General features: G+C 37.8%; 1 protein-coding gene across 1 annotated transcript in view; it reads left to right on the top strand.

Annotated features, from left to right (window-relative positions):
* The first annotated feature begins 3,313 nt into the window (after nt 1–3,313).
* Nucleotides 3,314–21,966, top strand: part of DNAH10 (dynein axonemal heavy chain 10) — a 49,336-nt gene continuing 30,683 nt past the window's right edge. The window contains exons 1-26 of the mRNA XM_053471889.1: nt 3,314–3,547; nt 4,925–5,041; nt 5,735–5,907; nt 6,515–6,623; nt 6,907–7,022; nt 7,141–7,363; nt 8,044–8,201; nt 8,528–8,758; nt 9,761–9,951; nt 10,371–10,569; nt 11,018–11,212; nt 12,279–12,449; nt 13,016–13,192; nt 13,433–13,552; nt 14,267–14,436; nt 14,790–14,941; nt 15,161–15,325; nt 15,513–15,720; nt 16,186–16,342; nt 17,440–17,916; nt 18,227–18,385; nt 18,632–18,748; nt 19,164–19,266; nt 19,522–19,700; nt 20,001–20,212; nt 20,291–20,447. Coding sequence (XP_053327864.1) covers nt 3,322–3,547; nt 4,925–5,041; nt 5,735–5,907; nt 6,515–6,623; nt 6,907–7,022; nt 7,141–7,363; nt 8,044–8,201; nt 8,528–8,758; nt 9,761–9,951; nt 10,371–10,569; nt 11,018–11,212; nt 12,279–12,449; nt 13,016–13,192; nt 13,433–13,552; nt 14,267–14,436; nt 14,790–14,941; nt 15,161–15,325; nt 15,513–15,720; nt 16,186–16,342; nt 17,440–17,916; nt 18,227–18,385; nt 18,632–18,748; nt 19,164–19,266; nt 19,522–19,700; nt 20,001–20,212; nt 20,291–20,447 — 4,662 coding nt within the window. The 5' untranslated portion in view covers nt 3,314–3,321. The remainder of the gene's footprint in view (nt 3,548–4,924; nt 5,042–5,734; nt 5,908–6,514; nt 6,624–6,906; nt 7,023–7,140; nt 7,364–8,043; nt 8,202–8,527; nt 8,759–9,760; nt 9,952–10,370; nt 10,570–11,017; nt 11,213–12,278; nt 12,450–13,015; nt 13,193–13,432; nt 13,553–14,266; nt 14,437–14,789; nt 14,942–15,160; nt 15,326–15,512; nt 15,721–16,185; nt 16,343–17,439; nt 17,917–18,226; nt 18,386–18,631; nt 18,749–19,163; nt 19,267–19,521; nt 19,701–20,000; nt 20,213–20,290; nt 20,448–21,966) is intronic.

Genomic DNA, 21,966 nt, shown 5'->3' with positions numbered 1-21,966 from the left:
ATTTTTTCCAAACATGATGATGCCAATGTATTTCTTTCCTGGTAAAGGTTAAGCATGGATAACAATTCAAATGGTCAATTTAGACCATTAACGGATGTATCAATTGTAACCACTGTACAGATTAACTTGCAGCTTACATTCCATTAAACGTTTTATGTTGGGTTTCCAGTTGTAATGTTACGAGCAAGTGCGAATAAGATTTATACAGCTCATGTGATTTATAGAACTTTTCCTTTGGTTGCTCTGTCTTGCGGTTTCTTTTTATTGTCCTTAACTTTTTCTTCCGTATTTTTATGGGTTTTCCATATACTGTATGCATTTCCCATTTCAGCTACTCGCTGGCTATCCCAAACTGTGAACATTCCCCGGTCTAATCGGTTAAATAAAATTAACAGCTTGCCATTTGAAAGAGCACTTGTCTTTTTTATTTTATTTATGGAGAAACTGGTATTAAGAGGGTAGAAATTACCTTTAAGTTATGATACTGGGATCTTAGCTTGGCTTTCTATTAGCTATTTAACCCTAAGCTATGTTTAGATTTCTCCATACTGGCAAATTTTACAAAAAAGTTTGATATTTACCTTCAAGCTGACTTGAGATCTTAGAATTGCAGACTTAGGGTGCTGTTGCTAATACACCAAGGTCCATATAGGTCTATATTACGCATACGCATCACACACTACTGCAAGAATCATCAGAAACGTATCTTAACGTACAATGGTAAATAATAAGCTTTATTTGTGGTATGATAAATATTTTTCTCTTTAAGGTTTTAGGGTGGGCTTAGGCTAGAACTTCCTAAAATGTGCATAGTACTGATAAAGTTTAGCTTATGATGGCTTTTCATTTTGAAAAATTGAAAATGATTCCTTCACTAGGGTGATATTTATTATCCCAATGAGGATGCACAGATTTCGACAGTAAATACAGTCGCAATCAAAATTATTCAACCCCCGTTGCAAATCAGGTTTATTGACAGGTTTATTTAGACATTCAGCTTAATAAAATAAAAGCTATTGAAATAGCTTTACACAACAAAAGTGGTTTACCCAAATTCAACTGAAAACGACTTCTCCAGTCTCAGAATTAATCAACCCCCTGATTAGAATCCCTCACGACAGCACACGTATGCAAATCAGATGTTGTATGAAGCACACTTGGTGTAACTAAGCAAGGGCTTCATTAGTTGCACCGGCTGGAACCCATAAAATACCTGAACTGCCTAGGTGTTTGTTTGAACTGTACGTTAGAAATATGTCAGAAGTATGGTCCAAAAAGTTAAGAGAAGCGATCACTGCCTTTTGCAAAAAAAAAAACCAAGGGTACAAAAAGATAGCGAAGGCACTGAATGTTCCTAGAGACACCGTTGGAAGCATAGTTTGCAAGTTCTATCAATGACTGCAACCAGATTTCTGAGAAGACAGGTTAAGAAAAACCCTTGCGTGGCTGCAAAAGACCTGCCGCAAGACTTGGTGGCAACAGGCACTGAGGTTTCAGTGTGCACTGTAAGATGTATACTAAACGCGGAAGGTTTCCATGGAAGAACTCCAAGACGTACACCACTACTGACCCAAAAACACAAAAGTCATATAAAGCCAAAGCAGTTTTGGGATCTTGTTCTGTGAAGCTATAAAAAATAAAAATGAAACTTTTTCAGCCCGATGGATCAGAGGTATGTCTGGAGGAAGAAGAAAGAAGCACTCTGCCTACAGTTAAGCATGGTGGCTTGGTGATGCTCTGAGGCTGCTTTAAATCTTATGGCATTGGAACCCTGCAGCGTGTGGAAGGCAAGATGGATTCATTGAAGTTTCAGAAAACCCTAGGAGAAAACTTCATGCCATCTGTGAGTAAGCTGAAGCTTTGGGCGTCTATGGACCATCCAACAGGACAATGATCCCAAGCATACCTCTCATTCTACCAAGGCTTAGTTGCAGAGGAAGCCCTGAAAGATTCTACAGTGGCCATCACAGTCACCTGACTTTAACCCTATAGAAAATCTCTGGTGGGATTTGAAGAAGGTTGTTTCAGCACGCAAACCAAAGAATATTTCTGAACTGGAGGCCATGACTCATGAGGAATGGGCGAAGATTCTTCAGGAACGCTGCCAGAAGCTGGTGTCTGGCTATGCATCTCCTTTGCAGCAGGTCATAAAAGCAAAGGGGTACTCTACTAAGTACTAAAGATGCTTGCAATGAAGGGGTTGAATAATTTTGAGACCGGAGGAGTCGTTATAAGCACTGGCGTAACTACAGCAGTCGCAGCTGTGACCGGGCCCAGGCCTATAGGGGGCCCAGTGCAACTCCTTCTTCCTGTCTCCTTGTACCGGTTCAAAATAGTTTAGGAAGGGCCCTTTTGGCCTGGACCGCACAACCCAGGTCAGAAGGGCCCTTTTCTAAACTATTTTGAACCGGCAGGGGGAGACAGGAGCGTATCGGGAGTCATGTGACATCACATGACCCAGCGGTGAAACAGGCTTCTGCACTGTGTGTGCGAGCATCCAGAGGGAAAGCTGCAGGAGCAGTGAGAAGCGGGGCCGGGCGGGAGGTGGCATGTATATATATGTGTGTGTACTTGTGTGTGTTTGATCATGGATGTGGACTTGTATGTGTGTGTAAACATGGATGTGCACTTGTGTGTGTTTAATCATGGATGTGGACTTGTATGTCTGTGTGATCATGGATGTGTAATTTTGTGTGTGAGCATGCATGTGCACTTGTGTGTGTGTGAGCACGCATGTGCATTTGTGTGTGTGAGCACGCATGTGCATTTGTGTGTGTGAGCACGCATGTGCATTTGTGTGTGTGACCATACATGTGTACTTGTGTGTGTGAGCATGCATGTGTACTTTGTATGTGTGAGCATGGATGTGCACTTGTGTGTGCTTAATCATGGATGTGGACTTGTATGTGTGTGTGATCATGGATGTGTAATTTTGTGTGTGAGCATGCATGTGTACTTGTGTGTGTGAGTATGCATGTGTACTTGTGTGTGTGAGTATGCATGTGTACTTGTGTGTGTGAGCATGGATGTGCACTTGTGTGTGTTTAATCATGGATGTGGACTTATATGTGTGTGTGATCATAGATGTGTAATTTTGTGTGTGTTTGAGCATGCATGTCCACTTCTGTGTGTGAGCATGCATGTGCACATGTGTGTTTTTACATACAAAGTTCTATTCGCGATATAGTCCACTTTGCAGTGTAAGGATATCGGAGAAGTCTAAAACTAATGTACGCGCATTTAGACGGAATGTAGGATGTAGTGCCGGTAGCGTGGCGTTGCCGGGGCAACAACAAACTGGTAGACACTCTGCTTGAGAAGATGGCCCTGGACGACCCACGCATGGAATGGATCCGGGACCGGGTGTACTGTGCGTTCAGCCTCTCCGACCCGGCCTGCTTTGAAGAGCTGCTCAACCGAAAAGACGGGGAACACGAAGCCAAACTGCTGAGGTTCCTGAACGAAACGTCCGAGGAGGAGGGTGCCTCAGCCCTGCTCTTCTTTAAGAGTATCAGAGAAGAAGAGGTGGACGTGGAGATAGCAGTGGGTGAGACAGAAGAGACATCACGCTTCCTCTGCATTAACTTACTGGCCATGGGCGAATAAAAACATGGAATAACTTACTGGTCTTGTTGGTGCTTGAACTATGCGCGCCACAGGCAGGGGGCGCTGTTTTCCCATCACGCTGTTTAGTAAGGGCTTTAAAAATATCGGGGGACATAGGAATCAAGTATGGCTCCCTGCTTTGCCTTTACCTGCATTGGCTCCATGGGAGTTCATCTCTAATGTGTTTTCTATGAAGAATGAACATCCTTGATACATATATAATCTTAAAAGAAAATGTTTAGAAATACTTTTTCTAAACACTTATATTTTTGACAGTGGATTATTTATGTGTAATTATTGTGTATTTATTTACATAGCTCCATCATATTCCATAGTGCTGTACAATGGAAAAGCAATACATCTAAAAAAAATATTAAGTTAAACTTCAGGAACAATAAGTTAGGAGGGTCCTGCTTAATGAAGCTCACAATCTACAGGAAGATGTGGCTATAGGAACGGTATCCCACCTTAACCATAGTAATGATGTTACTAGACATAGGTATAGATTAACTGAAAATAAAAATGTCACGTAGACCTACACATAAACCTCAGAAGTCTCTTTTTCCATCCGAAGGAGAAACTTGAAAGCTTTTTGTAGTTTAGTCTTATAAATGGTATAAAGTTTTTTTGGGGTTCTTTAAAGTTTATTCTTTTAATCACGTCATAAAAATGCATGTTAGAATTAGAGATGGGAGTTTAGTAAATATTTTTCTAAGCCCCTCTATTATTATTATTTATTTTATATAGCGCCATCAGATTCTGCAGCGCTGTACAAAGCGTAGACAGGACATAACAATTAGTATATAACATAACAAGATGGCATACGGAAACAGATGAGGAGGGCCCTGCTCAAAAGAGCTTACAATCTAAAAACTTAAAGGCTGCCCTGTCACGTAAACCGCTCATTTCACTGATACAGTACTAGTGAAAGATATGGTTTGCGGGAGATGTACATAGAAGCAGATGGTTCCGCAGCGAGAAATAGATAATCGGCCCTAATAAGCACTCGATTATCAGCACTGAGTATCCCAACCTACAGTAATATTACGCAACTTACATTAATGTCAGATACAGCATTTAGACAGAGGACAAAGTTTGCCATGATTGCCCTTTCTCTGTTCATAAAAAAACTTTTTGACAAAGTTTCATGTAATGTTAGCGTACAGAAGGTAGCCTAGACTGTGCTACCTGTCTTTGGTGCAGGAGCGCACGGAAATGTATGGCGTGGAGCAGTCGCGTTCGGCTTGTTCCGTATGATTTGGATGAGATGAGAGACATGTTAAAGTGTTGCTCTGTTTGTGTGTACTTCTTCTCCCAGAGCCAGAAGAGCTTTTGAAGCTTGGCAGCGATACCCCACCTGAAGAAAACGCTAACATTTCTCCGGAAACAGAAGAGCCGACAGAGGAGTCCGGGTTACCAATCTCATCCGATGGCAGTAAGGATCATCACAGCCTGATTTTTCTAACGCAATTAACTTAGCAGTCTTTAAGTCATTGGGGATAGAAAGTAAAGGATTTACATCATGAGATATTGGGAGTCTGTGCTTTACGTGAAATAATATTCATGCTTCCCAATCTGAGCATTGAAAACCGTTCGATGTCTGGAAACTCTTGTTAGAGCCTTTTCTTTGGCCTGACACAAGTATGGAAAAGACAGGATTTGCAAAGTATTGGTAGACAGCTTGTTTATAAAGCGGCTTTGCCCACTTTGATCCAACTGGAATAAGCAGAAATTGTCTGTAGCTGTGCCATTCGGATAAACAAACACCGACCCCTTAGTTTGTTTCAATAATAGAGCTTAGCGATACGCATTTCTAGTAGTGTGTACGGTATATAATAATGGGAGACCTTACTTGAAATGTTTTATTGGGTATGCCATGGTTGGGGCATACAGAGAGAGAAACCACTCTCCTTGTATGATATGATTAAGAAATTAAATATAAATAAGTGGTAAGTGGCTTGAAAAGTATTTAACATACCAGTAAAGAGTTAATTTACACCGGTTTCTCTCTTTTTAAATGAAATTCAGTAGACTGTCTTTATCCTTTACACCCAGGCTATAGATCTGATGATATGTGAACTCATGTGTTCTTATTACACAAATAACTGATTTTTCCCCTTTGATTTAGAAGAAGAGCAGGAACCAGCGAGAGACATCACTACTCCAAACAAAGAATCAGACGCAAAGGCTGTTGTGAAAGCAGAAAACTCGGCCCTTCTAGAGACAGGAAGTGTTACTGAATCAGCTCGTGGAGAAACCCCTGAAGAAGAGGAGGACCCTTACCCTTACACTCCCCTCACTGTGAGTATTTATGTCTGTTAAACATCATATAGAACTGTTAACTACACCGAACCTAAAAGAAAGGTACGCGTACCTAACATTCACGTTTGTGTTTGCCCGTGATCCACGGATGTGGCTTTTCACCTTCAGTCTATTATTTTATTGTATATGTTTATGGTTCAGAATTCAATCTATATTTCTGGTTTGCGAGATGGGGTGGATGTTTCATGTTAGTACAAGTGTGAAAATGATAAATAATTATATCTATCTATCTATCTATCTATCTATCTATCTATCTATCTATCTATCTATCTATCTAGATAGAGAAAACTAGATATATAGTCATAGTCCATCTGCTATTCATGTTAGAGAAAGAGAAGAAACAAGCCAATACGATAAACAAACCAAAAATAGTGATTCTGTAGCATTATCACGGTAAGAGAAGAGAATCGACAATATATATAATTAACAATAACTTTCTACATACTGGTACAGAAACAGAAGAGGGTCCTGCTCTATCAAGTTAACAAATTACCACTGAAAGTCAAAAATACCTTTTATTCATTTTAATTGTTACTACTTTTGAATTCTGCATTCTGATAATTTCCTTTTTTTTGTTTTGTTCTAGAAAATTATCAAGCAAACGGTTTACCGCACGGTTCTTCATGTCTCTTTCAACTGCATCCCTGAGGAATTCGCAAACTCCAATGCTTTATTTTTCCTCCGAAATACAAAAGGTGACGTTTCTTATCTGTAAACATTAAACGGGATGCTCTTGCTACTTGTGGCTGCTTCTCTATCTAGAATAAGCTTCAATTGCAACTCTTTATTTTCATTATCAGTAGGATTTTAAATCACTAATAGCATGTTTTTGGAAGCACGTTTAGTTTTTTTGTTAAAAATATTGTCCTTTTGGTGCCATCCTATCCACAATTCCCCTTCATTACTAGTGAAGTACATAGTACATAGCATTAGTCCACTATATTTAAACTGACATGTTGTTTCTGTGTTGTTTTTTAGAAACTATCTCAGAGCCTAATGATATTATGGAGGCCAATGACGTCTTGCCTATGTTCTTGGAGTATGGGATGTTGAATGGACACACTTTGCTGATGCTGAAACAGGTCTTCTCTCAGGTGATGATATAATCTGTTTACTCATCCTCATGCCAAATATAGTATGAAAGGAAAGAAGTATGGATCGGGGTATGCAGATGAAGGCAAATAAAACGTTTTTAACCTTTTTATTACTTAGGTTTTCATGCCCCTTCTTTCGTACAATCAACACAAAAATGGAGATGTCTCCTCTCAGTTGGATCAGCTACAGCAAACGCTTGATGTAGAATTGAACGGCCTTGACATTGACACCATACAACCCAACCAAGAACTAAGGAGTGTTCAGCTCATTAGAGATGAATTCCTAATGAATATGCAGAAGTTCTTGAACCATATTCAGCAAACAATACAACAGCTTGAGGGTGAGTTATTTCAAACTTAAATATGGTGCATTTGTTGAAGGGGTCATGCAGATTGTTAGGGCTTACTTACCTGGTGGCAAATGGGTCACTGGCTGGGCTCTGGATGGACCAGCAAATGCCACTGCTGACTTGGGGACTGTCCACATATTAGATGATCGGAGCCCTAGTATATCTATAGGGTGACTTGGGGACCGTCCACATATTAGATGATCGGAGCCCTAGTATATCTATAGGGTGACTTGGGGACTGTCCACATATTAGATGATCGGAGCCCTAGTATATCTATAGGGCTGTATTTCCCATTAGGCGATACCTGCAACAATGCATACACATTGAGTCTTGTGCACTTTTACAATGAAAAATATATCTTTTTAATGAACATTTGGATAGATCTACAGTGCTGTACTCGCTAGTTAAATAAGCCCATACCTATTTACTCCAGTGTGCTCAATGCGCAAAATATTCACACGAAAAAGGGATCAGCTATGCTTCTGCGTAGGGTTATATTTCTCCCAGTTGAGCCATTTTTCCTGTAATAAATTATAGACAATAAATAATGTTCTGTATTGCCCAAATCTGACCCATTCATCATAGATGTATAGTGTTACTTCCTCCATCACCTGGCAAAAATGTAATCACGGATATTCCTTTTAACTCCCCTCTTTTTTTTTCTTTTTTAGGAGAAATTAAATTAGAAATGCCGCAGATAAACCTAGACAATGAACCCGCAATCTTAGCTGCAGATGCATCTGTCGTTGAAAAACTTGAGCAATGTGTAATGAAGTGGCAGACACAAATGTCTGCAGCTCTGGAGGAGTTGCTACAGAAGAAACCCCAGGTATCCGTATTACCTGCATGACTTCATGTACATTAACCTGGTATACTAAACGCTGAGTAAGAGGTTTAAAGCAATCTAAACCTCATATATTATGTGTATGATGTAAGAGGACCATACTGGAACCTTCATGGGGCAAAAATAAATAAATCTTGATGTATCGCAAAGGTTTAAACACAGTGAAAGCGACATCTAGAAATGTAGGTTAGATGATGATAAAAATATAATTCCTAACGTTATTTAGGGTTATTTACACAGTATGTTTGTTTTTGTTGTTTACTGTTGTGTTCATTGTTGCTTTGAAAAAATAACATTGTTTTTCTTTATAGGGTAATGGCCCTCTGGTCGAGGTGGATTTCTGGCGTGAACGAAACGCCACATTAAGTGCATTAAGTGAGCAGCTGAAGCTCCCCGCCGTGAGGAAGGTTTTGAACATTCTGTCCATCTCTGACCCTGGTGTGGTCCAAAATCTGGAACTAACGGTCAACGAGCTTGCGAAGTACCATGTGGAGGCTGCAGATAACGTCAGATTCCTTTCCACCTTGGAACGTCATCTGAAGGTCCGTTTTTCACTTGACTTCAATTTTAACAGTGTTTGCAGATAAAGCTTTATTGATGATTCCAAAACCCTTACCAATTTCTCCAGAAATTCTGGAGATTTAGCAAGTACTTCTACCCCAAAGGCTTATACTAGCGGCTGTATATGTATGTATATGGAAAGGTTCTAAACATAGGGAGCGGCCTCCAATCATTGTTGTTCTTTAGGAAAAATGCTGGAAAAATACTCATCCACCTGTCCAGTTCTAAAACATGTGAGCGCTATTTTTTCTCCTTCTTTGAGACAAGAATAGAAACATAGAATTTGACAGCAAATAAGAACCACTCGGCCCATCTAGCCTGACCCTTTTTTCCTGCTGTAAAGACTCTCAGATGTGAATCAGTCCTTGGTCTTGTCTTAGATTCAGAATATCATTATGTCTATCCCATGCATGTTTAAATTCCCTCACTGTAATAGCCTCTACCACTTCTGATGAAAGCTTATTCCATGTATCTACCACACTCTGTAAAGTAAAACTTCTTTACATGACCCTCCAGTTTTATACTACGGCGCTTTTGTTCTAACATTTCTCCTCTGAAATAAACATCCCTCCTGTACTTTGTTAAATCCCTTTGTAAGCATTTAAATATTTCTGTCACATCTCCCCTCTCTCTTCTTTCCTCCAAGCGATACATGTTATGATCTCTTAGTCACTCCTGATATCTATTTACCATTTTAGTAGCCCTCTTCTAAACTCTGTCGAAACTCCATGTAGACCCCTGTCCTCACCCCCGCTAGGGAATAAATTATTTGACCTTCTTTCATTCTATTGAATCATTTTTGACCTCCCAACTACTTAATTGCTAGATATGTGTAATGCCTACTTGGCAAAGAACCTATAGGATCTAACATAGAGGAATTCATATAAATGTGTCGCCATTTCCATGTCCTGGGTTTCTCATACAGAATAATTAAGCCAATCGTATTTGTTGCTTTAGTTAATGGAGTGTTACTGTTTTTGCAGAACTTAACCCATGGTACAGGGTTTAATGTTGTCATGGACACTATTCCGCCGATGATGAATGCATTAAGAATGGTATGGATTATCTCTCGCCATTACAACAAGGATGAAAGGATGGTACCATTGATGGAGAGAATCGCCTGGGAAATTGCAGAACGTGTTTGCAGAGTTCTCAATATACACTCTTTGTTTAGGTGAGCTCTGTCCCCGGGGGCGTGAAGTCCCTGTTTCTTTTTACTGAAGAACATGGGACTCTGATCTAGACTTGCATGCAGAGGCTTTCCCTTAAGCATGGACTTAAGAATGTAAAAAATAAATTTTGGTTCAGTAAACTTGCCCACTAACCTGATACTGCAGAGAATACATTGTCCATCTCTAGGACAAAACGATATGACCAAGACAATGTGCAATATCAATAGTTAACCAAAGTCCTATAACAAGACCCGTAAAAGAGGAAAAGGGCAATAAAGGTCATATACATGAATCCCCTAAAACACATGCACCTAACATTTGGAACTGTTGAAACGCTGGGTTACATGGTACCCAGGTACCCTGGTTCCTAAGCATCGTATCGCCTTTATCTGTAACTGCAAGAGTGTATTTCTGTTAACAGGGAGAACCGAGAAACTGCAAAAACCAAGGCATTAGAGGCCAAACGCACTCTGGAGCTGTGGAAAAGCACCTATTTTGAAGTTCGTGCCAAGATTGAGGCTTCGGGAAGAGATCAGAGATGGGAGTTTGACAGAAAACGCCTGTTTGAGAAAACAGACTATTTGTCTGGTATCTGCCAGGACCTCTTTAATATTCTGCAGGTATTATTAGTTGCCAAAAATGAATGATTTTGAATAGAAAAAAACACCCGCGGATACATTTGTCATTTTATAAAAATACGATTTTGGTCAGAGGGGCATATATTTCACCAGTAAATATATATGATTATCAAATCTGGATACCTATTAGTCATATCTCTTTAAATATTGAACAAGGGAGTATTTTTTTTATTACTATAATTTTATTAAATGCACATGATATTTTATGGGTTCTCACTTTCTTTTATAGTTCTTTTGTACCACCGTTTTCCGCATGTAATTATACTGCTACTTGTTTTGCTGTCCATGGTTTGAGAGTTAAAACCTTACAGAAAGTATTGTTTTAATAATATGATGAAGTTGTGACTAGATGAAAAACAACATATTAATGTAATATTTTGCACAATGTTACAAATATATATATAATTGTTTTAACATTTTTAACTGCTAGGTTCTGGAGGAGTTTTACAACATTTTCGGTCCGGAACTGAAAGCCGTGACTGGTGACCCCAAGCGCATTGACGATGTATTGAGTAGAGTCGACGGTCTCATAAAGCCAATGGAAACGTTGAACTTTGATCCTTTCAACATAAAAAATACACAGCAATGGAGGCTTGTTATGGAAGACTTTAAAAATGAAGTCCTGGTAAAATACCTCCTTCCTCCAAAGATCTGGAAACTGTGATGTATTAACGCAGAGAGTAATAGTTGCTACCTCATGTGGAAAATCAGCTTTTTGTTCCTCTATGTTATTTTCGCGTCGTCACAGCAACGAGCAGACAAAGATTAAGATATGTTTAGTCCTGGTGGAATTTATTTTCGATGTCCAATCCCCTTGTGAATTTGGAGTATCTGTAAAAAAAAAAAAAAGCTAGCTAGAAGTAAATCATTGTTAATATGTGACATATAGGCCCAGAGCAAATGTTCACACATATAGGTCCAGGGCAATCCTCAATCCACCTCTGACTTCATGTGAACTGTCTTTATGATCAATCTTTTTTTTAAAAATCAATTTGTAATTTTTTTTACTTGTACCTGTAGAGTCAAAATAAGTGTAAAACATAGAAACGGAATTTCAGCCCATCTAATCTGCCCAATTTTCTTGATGTAGAGACTCAGACCGTGGTCTTATCTTAGATTTAGGATAGCTTTATGCCAATTCCCTCACTATATTAGCCTCTACCACTTTTGATGGGAGGCTGTTCCATCTGTCTTCCTCTCTTCCCGTAAAGTAAAACTTCCTTACATTACATCTAAACATCTGACCCTCCTGTTGTAGATAATGACCTATTGTTCTGACATTTCTCCTCCTTTGAAATAAACATATACTTTTATCAGATCATATTTTGCCTTTCTCTTCTTTCTTCCAAGATATACATATTGAGTTCCCTTAGTCTTTTGTGCAAACCATTTACCATTTTAGTAGCCCTCCTTTGAACTCCCTGTCTGTAGATGGGGTCTCCAGGACTGTACACTCTAGTTGAGATGTAAAGTGGCAGAACCTGCTTCTCTCTAATGTCTCTAGTTATACAACCCACCACCCTACTTGCTTTTTCCGACGCTTTATTGCATTGCCTGCTTACCTGTAAAAACTGTTAGCACTTTATGATCATGGTCATGGTCATAGTTTTAATATTTTCAAGAAGCCAGAGTGTCAGGTCACTTATTTCAAGGTTATATGATGATCTATTTTCCCCTTAAATTAAAAACAGGCAATTGAAGGAGAAGCCATAAACTTCATAGACGAATCTTTTAAAACCCTACGGTCAGCTGAAGCAGCGTTTGATATGCTGTTGAAATTCAAGCACATTCGTTCCCGGGATGCCATCAACAAGCAAATGATGATGAAATTCAATGATATCCTGGATCAGTATTGTAAAGAGGTATTGTCCAACACCGATCTCATGTCTCCTAGAGAAACAACATACTTATCTATAGCTTAACAGAATGTTTTTATTACAGAACTGTATATTGATTAGCGTGTGTGTATTTCTGATCACATCATATTCTTTACAAAATGAACATTTTAACTAACCAAATAAGTAAAAAAAATAAACAAAACCCAGTTCTTCTGGACCAAAGATGACTTGGACAATGTCAGTCCAGTTGCATCATGGGAATCCTAGCCAATGAAGTTGTCAACCCATTGTTGACCTACACTGCTAAGATATCTCCATGCTTGTCTCTCAGTCCGTTTTCAGTCAATTCTAAGTTACATTTCCTCTCTTATTCAGACGCTCGCTCGTTAGAGGCTGGTGGGCTAGTGGAATTATCCACCTGGAATATTTAATATACGAACATGCAAAGAACATACAAGAAGTAACTTCAGTTGTACTATTAGTAGCCGATCTTTTCTTGTGTACTTACCGGAAATGAATTGTATGAATGTATTTTGTAAAATCAAGCTGCAATTAATCTTCTTATGTATATATATTACTTTCTCTGGCAGGTTGATATAGTGAACAAGCTTTTCATTAAACATCAAGATAACCCCCCACTGTACAAAAACCACCCTCCTGTGGCTGGTGCCATATACTGGGAGAGGTCTCTCTTCCACCGCATCAAACGCACAATTATCCGATTCTTGGAGATGGAAGAGATGCTGTCATCTGAGCGTGGGAAGGCGGTAAGTATTCAGGTTTAAACAGCAACGTTACGTCATTGTTACCTACGCTAGACATCAGGTGTGTGCAGGCAGTGGAGCACCAGAGACTTGGCTCACCTTGGAAAATATGGTCCTAGGGTTGGACACCCAAATAAAGCAGTGGAATACACATATAACTGGAGGAATACTAGGTTTAGCAGAACGTTTAGCAGGCTAGTGCATCTATAATGCACTAGCCATAAAACACTGTTTTTTTCCCAGGCAAAAGCAAAATATTTAGAAGTGGCAAGGAGAATGAAGGAGTATGAAGACACGAAATATGAGGTGTGGAGGGAAAATACTGCTCAGATACTGCCCTCTCTGCTGAAAAGAAGTCTGCTGGTTAACATTCACCCATCAGGATCTGTCCAGGGAAATACATCTGCTTCAGAATCGGTAACACAACTAAAGAACTATCCTTTTTCTCATTCTTGGCTCGTTTACATGCTTCTTAAAATTCACATTAACAAGAATTATGAGAAAATGATTAGAAGTATGTATGAGTTGCTATATAAACTGATTATTAAGATGCTTGGGAGAAGTGGGCATTCTCAATTAAAGGAAATATCTGGACGTTATTAATTTTAGGTGTTTATACAGCATTGTATTTGTTTTTTCTTCTTATAAAGACAAATAACAGTTTTCCTTTTCTAACTTGTGCCAGGCTATTTGGGTGAGACGGCTCTCTAGCCATGTGTCATCAAATTCAGTCTATTTAATAATTCCCCCAAAAAAGTTTGATGGACAGGTTTTTTGCATAAATTACAAAATACAGTATTTTGAGAATTGTTAAGCTACAAATAGCATGACAGAGCTTCTGCATGAGAAAAGATGGTGGATCCCATACATCCCATATATTAACTTACTTTAGCTCCTATAGATGCCATATGCAATTTCATGTATGTTAACAGATGTATGTATTTTTGTAACTCATTTTCAACACTTTTCTCAATCTTTAATTGGGTATATATATATATATATATATATATATTTATAAACTTTGCATATTTTTTCATTTTAAATCCAAATGAAAGGACTAAATTATATTTTTAACAGAATGTAGACCACATTGAGGCCGATATTGATCACAGGATTGTTCGCTATGCTGTACACTTTGCCCCTGAGCTCCAAGAAATTATTACAGAAACCAAAAACATGGAGCAACTGGGCTTTTCAGTTGGAGATTTGGCAAGAAATGTTGCTCTTCAAGAAGACAAGTTTTTAAGGTACTTAAGTTTTCAAACCACTATTTCTATTGACTCAGGAACATATATATATATATATATATATATATATATATAATGAAATTGCGCAGGACACTTACACATATATTATTGACAGGCACATCATCTATTATTATGGAAGAGGTATTAGATTGCCAACAAAATCTGCCTTTTCTGCCCTTCCAGTAAATCTGATTGTAACTTATATTAAAGAAAGCTGACAAGGTTACAGAAGTGTGCAGTTCTTCACATATTTTTTATAGAGCCGGGTTTGTTGCAAATCAGTGCACAAGTACGTAACATATTGTACCATCTACACAGTTTTGTGAAGCATGACTTAGTAAGTGCTTTTGCAGGTATACAGATGAAATGAAGCACGTGCTGGTATCGTATGAGAGACTGATGGGGCTACTGAATGAAGCAGAAATCCAGCTCCTTGATAGGCATATTCGGGATCTTTTGAAAGTCTTTCGATCTGGCTATAGAAGACTAAACTGGAACTCTTTAGGTAATTTGCACCTTTTAATTGTTGTACTTTGCTATGATATTTGGCTTTTTTGTGCAGCGCTATAGAAGCTACCAACGTTGTTTCAAATACCTGTTGGCAGCTAAATATGAGAAATTGTATTTATAAAATTTATACATGTATATGTTGTTAAATAGTCTGTGTCATCATGCATAATCGGAATACGTATAACACAAAAATATATTGTTTAATTTTTTTTAGGCATTGGAGAATACATTGCTCGCTGTACCCAAGCGGTTTCGAAGTTTGAATCACTGGTCCATAAAATACAAAAGAATGCAAATGACATTGATTCCAAGTTATCCGCTATTGAGTCTGCAAACCTCTTTAAGTTTATACCAAAGAAACCTGGAACTGATATTCCAGGTATAATATGCTGGAATAATATATATAATAATATAATGGTTTAAATAAAAAATATGGTCTATCACCTCTGAGCACATATAGTTGTGATACCGTGTTTTTCATAATATGTAACGTTTTATGCTGTATTTTAGAATTTATACTGTACTTGCAACAACTATAATTTAAGTGAAATTTCTTTGTCCTGTAGGAGTGAAAGAATTCTTTGAATATATTGAAATTGAACGCTCCAAAGATGTTGCTATAATGGTTAGAAAGTATTCCGCAATAGGGTCAATTCTAACAAAAATCGAAGGTCTTGTTGTGAACACAAACACTGGAAGAAACCCTCAAATGGCTCCGTATTATGCGTACTGGGAAAGCAAAGTTTACAACTCTCTGACGAAAATGGTCCTAAGGTAAAGAAGTTACCGTTTATTGAAATGTCCAAAGAAAATTGTTTTTCTTAAGAGGAAACTGTCAGCTTTTAGCACACATAAAGTCTATTATTAAAGCTACCTATAGCCTGTACTTTTGGAGATCTGTGAAGGAAGCGCTGTGTAAATTGTTGGCGCTATATAAATAAAAGATAATAGTAATAATATTAACTCTCTTCCGGCTGCTACTCTTTACTTTTACAAAAGCTGCAAAAATCAATCAGCTTCCCCAAAAGGTGAGCAGTAACTTATTAAAGTTATAGGAAATTTTATTTAGTATGCTAAATGTGAGCAGTCCACATAAAATGTCTTTATTAGTTATCCAATTAGAAGATAAACGCAATGTTACATTTTAAGAAGCCAACAATCTTTCCAATTGTCTCAAAGTCTACTTAATTTGAATTGTGTTTTTGGGGCTGTGCTAATATGTTCTATTATCATTTCTAGAAATTTCCAGGCTTTAAATACTTCCATACTGGGGGATGTACCTCTGTTTCAAGTTGAAACAATTCTGTCTGCTCCAGAAATAATTCTTCACCCAAATTTCAATGAAATCTTCAAGCTGACTACCCAATGCTACAAAGGATGCTTGGAGACAACAAAGGTATAGCTATCATCCACCAACAACGTGCAAAGTGGCTTTCAATTATTATTTGGCGTGCTCAAACCCATGTGATGTATTCATTTTTTAAAGGCAATATTTTTTGAAGGTATATCTAACATATATAAATTAGTATTCGTAAAATGTCTCCAATATTTTTAAATACATATGTTTTGCGTATTTACATATTTACATTTTAATTTAAATATTACTGTTCTCCCAAACACAGAACCAACTAATTCCCAATTCTACACAACCCCCACCCCACTTTAGACCTTATAGGATATATAACTATTTGTAATCTACCCAAAATGCAGTAAACACGCTACAATTCCCAAATCTAACTGCTGCCCAAACAGCCCCAAAAAACTATTTTATTAAAAAAAAAAAATACTGTAAAAATCTTCATTGATCACTATTAAACAATGATCAAGTGGTTAAGAAAGTATATCTATGTTGCAGAAAGTTAGAATATTGCCTTTTGCATTGTATCACTTGTCAGTCTTTCTCCTGCTAGAAAGATGAATGTGGACAGGGCAACTGGATATATATATATATTTATATATATATATGATATATGTATATATATATATATATATATATGTATGTATGTGTGTGTGTGTGTGTGTGTGAATATATATATATAATATAAAATACCTAGAGGAAATTTGATGCAGATAGAGAATATAGGTTTGTGGAGAAAGAAGCCACCCAAATGATTTTGACACTCTGGAGTTACATGACATAAATGCAGATGTATTTAATTGAATTAAAAAAATATATATTAACTACCATAGTTTTTACAATATAAGATGTGCCTAATTTAGAAGGCACATTCAAACTTTTAAAAGAAAATAATTAAAACAAGCAAGTTGTCAGCTATGGGTACATCTACATACAGTTATGTAAAACTCTGGAAAGCTTTTAGGTTCTTGAAGAGGGTCAAAACATATAGAAGAAATTGTATTGTATTGTTTAGACATAGAAGTGTTTGTTAACTGTTTTCGTAGTGTATTACATTCTCAGTCAGGTTGTAATAGGTAAAATGTCATAAATTTGGAAGAACTTGTCCTTATAACTGTTGTCTACATGTATTTCAGAGTTTTGTACGATGGATGCATGGAACCTGCCTTCCTTGCCCTCCCCAAAAAGTTGATGATGATGAGCCTTTTATCTATAACTTCTACAGTGATGTCTACCAAATCCCTCAGATTGTAGAGCAAGCTCGTATCATCAACCAGAGCATGCATAGACTGCTCAGTTCACTTACTAAGTATCTGAGCCGATGGAAGAGGTATCGTCCTCTCTGGAAGATGGACAAAGCCATTGTCTTGGAAAAGTTTGCTGCTCGGAAGCCGTCCTGTGTTACATTTGATGAAAAGCTGCAATTCTACACTAGATTAGCTCAAGAGGTGACGCAGCAGCCCTTGATTAAAGATGAGCAATGCGTCCGGCTATACCTGGGACCTTTGGCCTATACAGTCCAGGAAAATGCAAGAGCCTGGGTGAACTCACTTGGGCATCTCCTTAACGAATCAGCCCGGGAAGACCTTTACAGCCTCAAGGATGAGCTAGAAGTATGTTTATCTCTGTTGATGTAGACATTCAATATAAAATTACATACAGAGATGGCAAGTTGTCACAAATGTCATAACATCTTAACTTCTTTTTGATATATATATATATATATATATATATATATATATATATATATATATATTTATCTTTTTTTAAAAGATTACAAGCCGGATCCACCATCCGTTAGACTCTCTTTTCTCGTTAGACGTGTGCATTCGTATTCGTGCAAACAGGCATCTCCTGTTTGTGACTAGAGTAAGGTTTGTATTTTTTAATTATAACTGACCATGAAACTCTGTTCTCGTGCAGAAACTGTCTACTAATCTAAAGAAATCTCCTGAGACCCTGGAAGACCTCAAGTTTGTTCTTGCCACCATTGCTAGCATCAGAGACATGTCACTCACAGTTGAGTTGCGTTATCGTGACATCCAAGAGCGATACCGGACACTGGCAATGTATCATATCGAGGTAAGCAAACATGTACTGAGGTAGGAACTGGTTGCGCAGGATAAAACAAAAACACACAAAACAATCCTTCAGTAAGTCATTCTGATTTTTATTCAGATTAGGAAAAGGATCAATAAAGACCCTGTGCCCAGAGCTTAATGATGTATCGATTACTGAATATACTTATATCTTTATTAGAGCTGGGTAGTGGTAACGTACTTATGGAATAGACTCATTTTCTAATACCAAGTTAAATCCTCTGTACAGTTTGAAGAAGAAGAAAACATTTTGGCTGAGAGGGTGACACACATTTGGGAAGACCTTGTTGAAGAATCAAAGCAAGTTGATCATAGTCTTGGGAAAGTCAAAAAGACATTTACTCAGGTAAGCAAGACTCACGGTGTAGGGTATTATTTGTGTTCTACTGTGACAATGATTGATTGTTAATTTCTATATTGCAATGCTATGCTCCCTAATCATAATCGCCCACCAAAATGTTCCCTCACCGTACAAATATCATCAGTAATTTGTCTCATCTCCTTACACGTAACCCTAGAGGGGAAACGTAGTAGAGATCTTTACTAATTGTAATGTGCTAATGTGGTTATTTTCTTGTGAAGTTATATATCGTCAGTGTTAAAGTTGTTTTTAGTTGTCGCTGTCCCCCTGTTGTAGTAAAGCTGTGGAAACTGCCTATGCTCTATAAATACATGTAATCTATGCATCTGGAAATTGGATGGCCTTATGATTAACTGACACAAAAGAGACTTTATATGTTTCTTTATACAATTCTTTATAGATCACCAAAGATCAGATTGAGGAATACCGGAAAGAGTTGGTACAGTTTGCATCTGTATTTCGTGAACAAGGGCCAGGAGCGGTTGGTGGTGACCTTGATAAAGGTATACTTCGGCACTGCTTCCTCTTTAGACCCTGGATCTTGTTATAAATCAGATTAAATAATAACATGCTTTCTTTTAACACACCATGGCGTAATTACCAAGAAAAACCATATGCAATACTGAGATTAAGTATGCATAATACTGAAATGAGGTTTTCTGTAGTAAGTTATAAAGGCTGTATGCTACTGACTGCCTGTATTGATTATTCAGGTGCAATTTGGAATCAATTTAAAATCTTTGATTTTTTTTTTACAGGGTTAGAGATACTTACATTGTTTGAAAAAGATCTCACACAGCATGAGAAGAACCGTCAGGAACTAGCTAATGCTGAAAAACTATTTGACCTTCCTATAACAATGTATCCTGATCTTATAGAGGTTCAGAAAGAAATGAATGGTTTGCGCAAAATATATGAAATATACAATGCACAAAAGGTTTGTCAACCCACTATGTCTTAAGTAAAGTTGTCAATATATTGGGAATATGTTTATGAATGAGCTAGAGGACACTCGTGTTTGTGGGGGTCTTGTTTTATTTTGGTCCTTAAAATAGTTAGATTAATGGGGATCACTGGATCCTTAAGTAGAAAGTGATCATATTATGTTCAGCAAGTGAAATGCCATGAGGGTTAGTTGTCACGTATTGTAAAGAAGGGCTTGGAAAACCCCAGGGGCTATGTAACCAATAATGTTTTGTGCCAAATATATAAAAAAAATACTTGTATTGTGTTTTAGCTTGCTAAGGAAGAATGGTCACAGACTCTATGGGCAAATTTAAATGTTCAGATTCTACTGGATGGAATTGATGGTTTTCTGAAGACCTTCAGGAAGCTGCCAAAAGATGTCCGAAATATGTCGGTGGCTTTCCATCTTGAATCTAAGATGAAGGAATTCAAAGATTCAATCCCATTGATCCTTGATCTCAAGAATGAAGCACTGAGAGACAGGTCTGAACCATCATTTCAAGTATACTCACTCTGGCCCGATTTCATATTTCTTCTGACTGACGTTTTTTGTGGTTTCAGACATTGGAAAGAACTTATGACCAAGACTGGGAGAAGCTTTGACATGAACCCCGATACATTTACTTTGGAAAACATGTTTGCAATGGAGCTACACAAATATGCAGATGTTATCAGTGACATTGTAGGATCAGCTGCTAAAGAGTTGAGCATTGAGAAGGTATTGTGTGTAATCATGAATAAAGTCAATGAAATGAAATGTCTAAGATGGTGTTATTCTGTATAAAAACTGAGTGAGTGGATAACCCTACCTAGTTTATATTTTGGGGCTGTAGTTTAGCGACGTGGTTGAAATAAACACAAAACCCAGTTGAGGGAGAACTATATAAAAATAAAAAATAACTATTATTTACAAATAACCCAACATTAGAAATTCAAGACCCAAAGGTAAGATTAGAACCTCAAAAGTGATTGACTCATAGAGCAGCCTTCAGGTAAGGTACTATAAACATAAAGTGGCTGACCATATCACCTGACCATATCACCTGACCATATCGCCTGACCATATCGCCTGACCATATCGCCTGACCATATCACCTGACCATATCTTACCCATCACTTAAAGTAACCCCCTCCTCCCTAACTGACACTCACATTAAAGCCCAGGTCCAGTAGATAAAAGGTTTTTGAAATTATAGGGTATGAGTCCAAAAAAGTAAGATTTAGTGTTCCATGTGATCTGGATTCAAAAGGTTGTCTACTTAATGTGAGTTTTGTTGACAACTAGAGGGGTTTCGTCAGCGATGAAAATACAAAACATTACTGTTACCTATACATCCAGTTACCAGACTCATTTTGAAGTCTGTTTTTCCTTGACTGAACTGGAGACCCGTAGAAAGTTTTGACTTGCCAGCTTCAGTATCATTCATTTGTAGTCCCCGGATGCTTTAAAATATTTGTAACAAACACAAGTTAAGGACAGGGTGATTGGTTTCTAGAATGAATAACTCTGCATACACAATGTTTTACTCACCGTACTCTGGAACAGCTCATGTTCTAAGCGGTATAACTTGGGAGCGTTATTTTGGAAGGCCTTGGTTCCTTCATACTGGCAAATGTAAGTGATGAAAAAATAATGTCCAGCTTTTGTTGAGCTGGAAGCCAGGATTCTATATACAGTTTGTATCTGAAGCTAAACTTTGATCCCAAGCAGTAGGTTTAACATTCAACTAAGCAGGATCTGTATGTTGTAAATATCCGGTCAAGCCGAGTAATTGAAGAAGAAGGAAAGCATTTAGTGAAAACCAAAAGTAACGGTTGACGCAGTATATAGATTCCGAATTATCACGTTGAGACCATTAGCATGCAGATTACGAATTATAATCTTGGGACCAATAATTTGGGTACAGCAGAAATTAATAAATGTTGGATGCCATAAAAGACCATAAATATTTAAACTTTTGCTTAAGAGCTGTTACTAGTAAACATTACTAGCAAAATTGAACAAAAAAAACCAATATCTCTTCGATTTTATAATCGTCTTTAAGTATTAGGCACCTAATGGTAGTAAATGTAATCCCACCATCTGTAAGGGTGATGTGGAGTCACCTGTAGTTGGTCTGGAGCCCGGGGCAGGGAGCAGAATGTGACCTCTGAGTAGGGAAGCATGCCTGGCACCATCTGATTTCCAAGCAGAAGATTATGAAGGTATGGATGAGGCAAAACAGAGTAAGAGCAGA

This window comes from Spea bombifrons, chromosome 1, assembly GCF_027358695.1.
Source record: "Spea bombifrons isolate aSpeBom1 chromosome 1, aSpeBom1.2.pri, whole genome shotgun sequence".
NCBI classification, from domain to species: domain Eukaryota; kingdom Metazoa; phylum Chordata; class Amphibia; order Anura; family Pelobatidae; genus Spea; species Spea bombifrons.
Note: the sequence above shows the minus strand (reverse complement) of the source record. Positions and strands in the feature narration are given on the sequence as shown.